The sequence below is a fragment of the Neophocaena asiaeorientalis genome, unplaced genomic scaffold (genome assembly GCF_003031525.2).
Source record: "Neophocaena asiaeorientalis asiaeorientalis breed wild unplaced genomic scaffold, Neophocaena_asiaeorientalis_V1.1 scaffold89, whole genome shotgun sequence".
Lineage (NCBI taxonomy): Eukaryota > Metazoa > Chordata > Mammalia > Artiodactyla > Phocoenidae > Neophocaena > Neophocaena asiaeorientalis.
The window spans coordinates 5,230,288-5,240,489 of NW_020172592.1; the positions used below are offsets into that span (position 1 = coordinate 5,230,288).

At 40.2% G+C, this 10,202-nt stretch overlaps 1 protein-coding gene across 2 annotated transcripts in view; it reads right to left on the bottom strand.

Moving 5' to 3' along the window:
* Positions 1 to 10,202, bottom strand: part of IGF2BP3 (insulin like growth factor 2 mRNA binding protein 3) — a 136,787-nt gene that overhangs the window by 35,729 nt on the left and 90,856 nt on the right. For both annotated transcript variants that reach the window (XM_024738446.1, XM_024738445.1), the window contains exons 4-5: positions 2,193 to 2,244; positions 2,033 to 2,096 (exon numbers count right to left, since the gene is read on the bottom strand). In XM_024738446.1, the coding sequence (XP_024594214.1) occupies positions 2,033 to 2,096; positions 2,193 to 2,244 (116 nt within the window). The remainder of the gene's footprint in view (positions 1 to 2,032; positions 2,097 to 2,192; positions 2,245 to 10,202) is intronic.

Sequence of the window (10,202 nt, forward strand, 5' to 3'; positions counted from 1 at the left end):
TTCTTGTTATTCCTCTTATATCATGATTGAAGAATAAAGTTTGTAAGAAATCAGTTTGTTTTACAACATATACCACAACTTCTATAATGTCCTCACATAAACTGTTAACATTTTAAAAATAAATGAACGATACAAACAGAAGGAAAAAATGAGTATTTTAAGATATATTAAGAGCCTCCACAGACGTGGAGATCAGACTTGTGGTTGCCAAGGGGGGTGGGGGGGGAGGGAGAGGGATGAACTGGTAATTTGGGGTTGGTAGATGTAAGCTATTACATTTAGAATGGATAAACAACAAGGTCCTACTCTATAGCACAGGGAACTATATCCAATCTCCTGGGATAAACCATAATGGAAAAGAATATTAAAAAAAGAATGTAGATATATGTAAAACTGAGTCACTCTGCTGTACAGCAGAGGTGGTACAACATTGTAAATCAACTATACTTCAATTTAAAAAAATAATATTAAGAGTCTCATATTAAAATATTAAAAGTGAATCTCGAGTCTTTTGCTCCTGAGAAAGAAAAGTGAAATTAACATAATTAGATACTACTTCTCACCCACTGGATAGGCAAAGTTTGACAAAGCCCTGTGTTAGGGAGAATTACGGAGAAATGGACTCTCGCACAGTGCTGACGGGAATTTAAACTAGTTCAAGCTTTAGGAAGGATAACTCATCAATACCCAACAAAATTTTTTAAATGAACATCCATCTTGACTCAGCAAATCTACTTCTAGGAATTTAACCTATGGCTATACTCGCACACTTGCAAAATGACTGCAAAAGGGATTCAATACATCATCGTTCATAACTGCAAGAAAACTAAAAATCCAATTTGGGAATAAGTCACTCCATATCCATACAATCAAATTCTATGCAACTGTAAGAGATACATTTATATGTATAAAACACTCAAATGTTATGGTATCATTTGGGTAAAAAGGAGGAAGAACACACACACGTGCTGTTCTTCCATACGGTTATCTACACAGAAGGGAACAAGGTAGGTGGGGAACAGCGCCGGGAGGAAGATCTGCACTACATACATCTTTAGACCTAGACCTTTAAAATTCTGAACCATGTGAATATTACCAATTTAAAAAATAAAGTTCCACTCGTGTTATGCAGATTTCCATCTCTTTCCCACCCCCATCTTTCTTTTCATAGTCCCTCCACGCGTGGGTACTGCCTTTGGTAACCTGGCTCTATTCCCACTCTTGCTGCTGGTTTCGCCTTTCTCCTTTAGGGCTCAGGGTCAGCCAGCATGGTCCTTCTTTTCCCACACAGAGCACAGACAGTCTGTTCCTGCCTGCACTTTAGCTGGCAGTGGTCAAAATTTCCGTGGTCTGCTGACACTCAGCACTGCTGGGTACCTTGCATGCCATCCCTCCGTGTTTGTGTTCTGAGCAGATCAGTCAAAAGAAGTATTTGTGGGATCCTCATTTCCTCTCTCTAGTGGTCAATCAGTTCATTCGATTATTCCCGAGCCTACAGAATTATCTTTTTCTAGGTAAGATTTTTTTGATCTGTGAAACTCTGCCTATTGCATCAGAATATATTTTTTTCCACCAAATTACATTAATCCCACTTCTGCACACTCCTAAATGAGAACAGTAATCAGAAAAATCAGCGAACAAGCAAACTTAACAGTTAACACTGTTGTCAGTTTAACCCATGATAAACTTACCAGCTTTGGGCAAAACAGCAACAATATATGTTATCATAACCAATAACAAGGAAAAAAGTCTTTAATGTAATTTAGCAATGATACCCAGGCCCAGAGCTTTTTGCAAACAGGATGCAATTCAGCTTCATACTGTATCACTATATTCTTGGCATTAAAGATATACTGAAAATGTAATAAAAACTTTAACCAATGTAGGTTCTTATTAGACATTCAAACTTAAAAAGAACTGCAAGGTCAAACTTTGCAAAATAAAGTTTATGTCTGCAACCCACCAGCCCAAAATATAAGTACTATATTTAACCTAGTTATTACACAGAGATTAAAAGTTTCAAACTGCTTACTGTCTAGCTTGCTCCTTACTGGAATAGGTTACATTAACGACTGCAGTTTCCGAGTCAGTGTTCACTAGAGGAAGAAAAAAAATGAAGAGGAAAAAATAGGTTAGTTTTCTTTCTTCTTTCTTCCTTTTACAAATTTGAAAGCAATTGAGAAGACATGTACCTTGCTCACAGCTTTCCACCACTCCATACTGGACTAGTAAACTATCCAGCACCTATCAGGAGCGGGAGAGAAAATTACAAACTTTCAATTTCCCATGTTATTAACAAGGGCAGGATTAGGTTTTAAAATCACAAAGTAATTGTGATGGAAATGAGGCCTCCGCCCCCCCCAAAAATAACTGGGGTTTGGACCTACAGAAGTGAGGGAAGGGCCCCATAGGGAGCATACGGTGGGTTTTTCTCTTCTGCCTCTCCCGAGGTCCCTGACTTCGAGCTGATTTAACCAAGAAATATAGGGGCTCAGCAAAATATTCAAAGCTACAGCTGCTGGTCCCTGAGGCTGGAGGACAAAGAAGCATGTAATTCCCATACACACACCACCAACACATCATCACACTTCCTCCTTGTATAGCAAGTCACAAGACAAGGGCCCACGTTAAGTTTTATCTTTAAGATATTCCTTTTCAAAGAACTTCCTTTCACAGCTGGAACAGATGTATCAGAACAGACTACTCTCAAGGCAGGCTAGCAAAATGAAGAAAGATATTCTGCCTGCAGTCTTGAACTAAAGACTAATCTAAGTGGTTTATCAATTCTTGGGACAGTAGAAAGTATAAAAAGAAGTGAGTCTGTGCTGTCAGTCTTCTAAGCCTACACTGAGTTGGGAAAAGTACAGTTGGAACTATCTTTCCCATAGCTTCATTATTGCACATGCATGTTATTCTAATGAAAGACTGTTAAAACAGCGACTGAATTTTATTTATTATAGTATAAACTGCAGGTGTACATCTCATCCATGTAAACCAAATTCAACTGTCATTCGCTTCCAAGAACTGTAACAGGTTTTTCTTGAAAAGTAAAACAAAATAAACTTCTATTAATTTATAGTGAACCATTTACTCATCAATTTAATTGCAAAATTTGAAGGACAGTCCCTTGAGAATGTTTTCTGGCCCCCAGGACACAGTAAACCATTAAGAAGCTCACTAAATAAGTTTTTATGGTAATTTCCTACTAAACTTTAAGCAAATTCTTCTAAAGCAATGTTTATCTTAAGTGGTACCTTTCAGGCTTTTATTTTGTCTGCTGAGTCCAGATTGAAATCTATAGCAAGGTTTGTCTGGAGAGGAACTTTTTATTTATTTATTTTTCCATTTTAAATAAGGTTAACACCTATTTGTGAATGGAATGGTTAGTATTTTCATAGGTAAGTTTTGACATAGGGAATTTCCTGTGGCTGAGGTCTAGAAGCACACTGATCTTTGTCTCAAATTATAGCTACTGCTTAAATCATAAAGCTTAATTTTTTACTTTTAATTCAGAACACTTAACTGACTACATAAAATTTCATTTGTCTGTCTCAGCCATTAGAATGCATGCTCGGCATGAACAGGAAGTTTTTGTTCACTGTACTAGCCCCAGCACCTAAAATATACAGGCAGAAAATGACATTCAAATAGTTCATAAATAAAGTGAAGCATTCTCAGGGGGAAATACTAGTATAGCTTATTAGGAACAGTACTCTTTATAACAGTGCTCACCTGTTTTAGAGGTGAGTCTGCCGTGCATGTGATGTTGATAAGAGACCTAATTTATAAAGGCCAAAAAACAGGAAACCTTTCACAATGCCATGCAAATAGTACGCAACATGTAGTGCCTTTAAAAAAATTTAAACAGCAATCTACTTATACTTTTAAAACTAAAAAAATTTTTTAATACCAATAAATGTTTTCTGTGTAAATTAAAAAATTCTAACAAGGTGTTCATTCCAACTTAAATAATTAAAGCAGCAGGAAAGGTACATCTACCATTTAAAATTTAGCTTTTAAATGAAAGCCACTCCAATAGTAGAGCTTTACGAAATTTGGGTACCTTGAGGGGCAGGGGTACGGAGGTAGCTAGAGGTGGTGGAGGAGGCGTGTAGGAAGTAGGGGGTAAGTGCCAATTTAATAGATGTTTATTTAAATAAACATCATTCTTAATTCTTCCTAAAGGCAATTTGTTCACTAAATACGTTAGTCTCCACGTAGCTTAACTTACACTACATTAACTTTTACTACTACAGAGAAAACAGTACAAAAGTTAAATACCAGGGCTTCCCTGGTGGCGCAGTGGTTGAGAATCTGCCTGCTGATGCAGGGGACACGGGTTCGGGCCCTGGTCTGGGAAGATCCCACATGCCGCGGAGCAACTAGGCCCGTGAGCCACAACTACTGAGCCTGCGCATCTGGAGCCTGTGCTCCTCAACAACAGAGGCCGCGACAGTGAGAGGCCCGCGCACCGCGATGAAGAGTGGCCCCCACTCGCCGCAATTGGAGAAAGCCCTCGCACAGAAACGAAGACCCAACACAGCCAAAAATAAATAAATAAATTTAAAAAAAAAAAAAAAGTTAAATACCCATGATTTATAAACAATGTTGACTAAACCTACAATAATGCTAATGAAACTAATGCCTCCAGAAGGCCCACTGGCAAAGTGATATATGAATTATATATACATTGATATATGTATACACACAAATAGACATATATTTATATGTGAATATATATATATACACACAGACACAACTAATACAAGTAAATTTTTAACTTGAAAAAAAACAGGAAATGTCCATCAAATTTTTCACTGCATGTATTATATATAAAGTTTAGTATGTTCAAAACAAAATTGCTTGTAAGAGTTCAACATTCTAAGTAATAATAAATGTTATTGGTTGTCAACTGTCCCATGTGTAAAATCTCTAGAAATTAGAAACTACAGTCCTATGCACTAAAAATGGTAATTTTATTGTATGTAAATTAGCATCCCCATTTCCACAGCACCTTAGCTGACCTAATCCCCGAGATGAAAGCAATGTCATTTTATAATCTCTTCACCGATCTTTATTCTCCCACTAGACTAGTGATTATTGACCACAGTGATGTGATTATTTGTCAGGTGTGTCACAAGTAACTTATTCCTCACAGTTATACTGGCTTCCATACTCCAGATAATTTATAGGTGTATGATCATAGACTCCAATCCTCCTTATTGGACACATGTGTTTTAGAAGATGATGGGACAGTGTTGGTCATTACAGTCCAGGCGCCCCCTTCAGTGTGGCTCCTCCACACAGGGCTGCACTTGCTTCTAAACTTCTTAAGGGAAGGGACCATGTCTTAGTGACCTGTGAGCCAAACACTGAGGAACAAATAAAGGTAAGGGAGGGGTTAAAAAGAAGCCACAGAATAGTTTTGGTCCTAAGAGCAAAGGAAACAAATTCCAGGTTTATTTAAAAGTCCATAGTGGGCTTCCCTGGTGGCGCAGTGGTTCAGAGTCCGCCTACCGATGCACGGGACACGGGTTCGTGCCCTGGTCCGGGAAGGTCCCATATGCCACAGAGCGGCTAGGCCCGTGAGCCATGGCCGCTGAGCCTGCGCGTCTGGAGCCTGTGCTCCGCAACGGGAGAGGCCACAACAGTGAGAGGCCCGCGTACCGCAAAAAAAAAAAAAAAAAAAAAAAAAAAAAAAAAGTCCATAGTGACATAAAGAAGTAGGAATTTATCACGAATTCATATAAAAAAGATGTAGACGTGGAGAGTCACAAGCATTCTAAAAACCAGTAAAATTAAAATTAAAAGCAGGATATTTAACACTCTCTTGCCCCAGTACACCTTTCACTCATGCGCACGCACACACATACACACAGACCAATGACCTCCTGAACACCAAAACCAGACTCAGACTTCGAGGAGGGGTTACAAGAAAGAAGTCATCCTGACTATTCCTCATTTCAGCAGGAGCACGAGAAAAGCCATCGGAGATGAAGGGCGCTTCCTTCAAATACAGGTCAACACATTATACAGAAACAGCAACCAGCTGTTGCCAGATATGGATAAAATCATCCCGGGAACTTTGTTCTTTTACGTCTATCTACAGAAGACCAGCTACATTAATAAACAAAGAACAATTCTATACTGCACATCCCAATAGCATTTCTAATAAATAATGCTACAAATTTCAAATACAAGGTAGTTTTTAGAAATATCTACCTTAATGTAGATTTTTATACAATGTTACCATTATAATTGGATAACATTCAAACCATTCCCTCTGAAAAGGACTTTCAATTCAAGGAGGTCAACGTACACACACCAGATCCCTGACAACCTCACAAGCCATGTTGCACACCATCTTCATCACCGATAAAACCCAGAGGGAGGGAATTCCCTGGCAGTCCAGTGGTTAGGACTCCACACTTTCACTGCCGGGGCCCGGGTTCAATCCCTGGTTGGGGAACAAAAATCCCACAAGCCGCACAGCACGGCCAAAAAACAAGAAAGATAAAAAAACCACCCAGGGAATCTCAGCCTCCAGTTTAACACACAGACCTTCCAGACCTCACAACTTTCTAGTTATCCTCAACTTTCACAAGTTACATCCTCTAACATGGGGAGGAGACTATAATTTAGGATTCCATAAAATCATGTGATCAGAGCGACCGAGAGAGAACAGTCCAAGCTACCATTCACTCACACAGACCTCAAAGTCACAGAGAAAAATGAACACCAGAAGGGACCCTATTCAGGCAATGCTTGAGACCTGACACCTGTGCCCAAGCCCAATATTGAATCCCTTTCTCCTCTGCTACTGCGTTTTCCTGTAAGAGGCAACACCATCTGCAGTTATGTACACCAGGAACGTTGCATTCAACCTTGTTAACTGCACCTGCATCTCCCTCAAGCTGCTTTCTCTTCTGCCACCACCCTAGACCAAGCCTCCAGCATCTCTCTCTGGACTACGGCAACATGCTCCTAAGTTGTCTCCCATATTCATTTTGTTTCTAACTGTTCTCATAACAGACCAGCATCATCCAGGGTCACAGCCACTGCCTACGTGTGGCTATTACGCACTTTAAAGGTGGCTAATCCACAACTGAGATGTGCTTAAGTGTAAAACAAACTGCAGACTTTAACTACGTAGTACAAAAAATATAAAATATCAATTTTTAAAATACTGATCACACATTAAAACTGTAATATCTTAGACATACTGCATTAAATATTATCAAAATTAATTTTCACTTGTTTTCTCTCTTGCTTTTTTAACATGGCTTCTAGAAAATTTTAAACTATCCAATAGAAAGCCTGAATTCGCTTTCTATTGGATAGTATTGGGCTAGACGGATTTTTTAAAGCTGAGCTAATCAACTCATACCCTACTGTAAACTCTAAGAACTTCCCTTTGTATTTGGGATAGGATCCAAAGTCCCTAAAGACGACCTCCCTGGTGGTCCAGTGGTTAAGATGCCTGCAGGTTCGATCCCTGGTCGGGGAACTAGGATCCCACATGCCACATGGCGCGGCCGAGAAAAAAGCAAAGTCCCTAATGAGTGCCCTGAAGGCCCCCTGTGACCTGCCCATCATCTAACGGCACTCTCTCCTCTCCAACAACACTGGCCTTTTTTTAGTAATAAACTATGAGTGATAACATTTGAGTGCTTTCTAGTAGCAGCACTGTCCCAAATGTTTAATCTGTTTTAACTCAGTTAAACCACACAAATCCCGTGAAGTAACGTCCCATTTTATAGATGGGTAAGTTATGACATGGAGAAGTTAAACAGTATTTCAACTTGGATAGATAGTTAAGTGATGGAGAAATGATTTAAACCCCAGCTGTCAGATTCCGGAGCTCACACTCTTAACCACTTGGTCAAGTAAGCTACCGCATTTCCCCACACAATTAGAATAAAATATAATGGTACAGACTGAAAGCAATTTAACCCTTACTTTGCTGCAAGATCAAAATCATCCTTTCGTAGGCAAAGAACTTTATCAACTCTCAGGGTCAATAAACTTCCCCACCCATGTTCCAAGTGCTCAACAGTTTATTTTTATGTTCCTCAATCAGATGAAGATATTAACCAGCATTAACTTGCTCTATATCTTACTAACAGAAAGAGTGGTTTAAAAAAAAAAAATACACTCTAAATAACGCAAAGTTAGGGTCCCTTTTGACTAGGTAATAACTTCCCAACCAGTTACTCCACCAAGTGCTAAAAGAAACCACTGTCAGTTTGGTGGGTCTCTCCACATGTTTTTAGAAGTATGTGTGTCACATGAAAAAATGCTTAGGGACTTCCCTGGTGGCGCAGTGGTTAAGAATCTGCCTGCCAATGCAGGGGACATGGGTTCGAGCCCTGGTCCAGGAAGATCCCACATGCCGCAGAGCAACTAAGCCTGTGCGCCACAACTACTGAGCCTACGCTCTAGAGCCCGCACGCCACAACTACTGAGCCCGTGTGCCACAACTACGGAAGCCCGCGCATCTAGAGCCCGTGCTCCGTAACAAGAGAAGCCACCGCCATGAGAAGCCCGCGTGCAGCAACGAAGAGGAGCTCCTGCTCGCCACAACTAGAGAAAGGTCACGCACAGCAACAAAGACCCAACGCAGCCAAAAATAAATAAATTAATTTTTAAAAAAAAGAAAGAGGGCTTCCCCGGTGGCGCAGTAGTTGAGAGTCCGCCTGCTGATGCAGGGGGCACGGGTTCATGCCCCGGTCCAGGAAGATCCCACATGCCACGGAGCAGCTGGGCCTGTGAGCCATGGCCGCTGAGCCTGCCTGTCCGGAGCCTGTGCTCCGCAACGGGAGAGGCCACAACAGTGAGAGGCCCACATACAGCAAAAAAAAAAAAGAAAGAAAAGATGCTTAAAACCATAAGTCATTAAGGAAATGCAAATCAAAATCACAATAAGATACCACCTTCATACCCACTAGTATGGCTATAATTTAAAAAAACAACAATGAAAATAAAATGTCTTGGCAAGGATGTAGAAAAATTAGAACTTTCATACATTGCTGGGAGGAATGTAAAACAGTGCAGCCTCTATGGACAACAGTATGGCAGTTCCTCAAAAAATAATAATAAAAAAGAGAATTACCGTATGATCCAACAATTCCACTTCTGGTACCTACCCAGATCTGCAAGCAGGGACTCAGATATTTGTACACCTGTGTTCATAGCAACATTATTCACAATCACCGAAAGGTAGAAGCGAGCCAAGTGGATAAATAAAATGTGGCAGGGGTTACCACTTCCAACAGCTACAAATTACTAGAGGAAAGGGGGAAGACACGAGTTCAAAAGCCTGAGGATGATTCCAACATAATTCTGGGTAAAGGCACTAATTAAGAAGTGACTTATCTATCTTTTTCAACCCAAGGCAAAAAGAGCACGCTGGAATAAAAAGTTGCCCATATCTTCTCTTCCCCTCAATCTTTGCCTCCATCCTCATTAAGATAAGTATCAGAAGACCAATTTCCCAGTAATTTCCTTAAGCTTCTAAGTGCTTGCTTGCACAAACGCCCTCTAGGCCCTAGGAAGGACCCTGGCAATAGATCATACAGTCAATTTTTCTTCAACTTGCAAAAGGAATATATATGGTGATTAAAATAAACACAACAGACCACTGTCTATTTCCACCTGGAATTCACCTCTGTCACATATCCCCTCGTGGAGTGTGCTGGAATAGAAGCAAGCACTTGGGGGATCCAGTTAGACGGAGCTGGTTGGACACACACCGAGTTTGAGACTAACAAGACAGCCTACGGTTCACAATCATACAGCTTATGGTTAACTTTAAATTGCTAGCTTCCAGAAAAACTCCTACCACCCTATGCCACCTCACCAGACATCTGACCCAAAGTGTGCAGGGCTAGAGGGTGTGGATCATGTGGTTCACAAACGCACCTACAGCCCCCCTCTTAGACCTATGTAGTAAGTGGAGGAGAAACCAGGTTTGGGGTATATGAAACAAGAAACTAGCCAGTGGAAAAATTTTCCAAGCATCAAGAATGTAAAACTGTAAGCAGAGAATCAGGTTTCCATTTTGTCTGTTCAAAATGGAAGGCCTCTCCTGTAGGAATACAGTACCTGGTGCATTTTACGTTTAAAAGAAAGAAGAAAAAAATTTTTTTTCTTATTTCGTGGGGATGAGTAAAATAAAACTTTTCAGAATTCCTGTGGGGGGG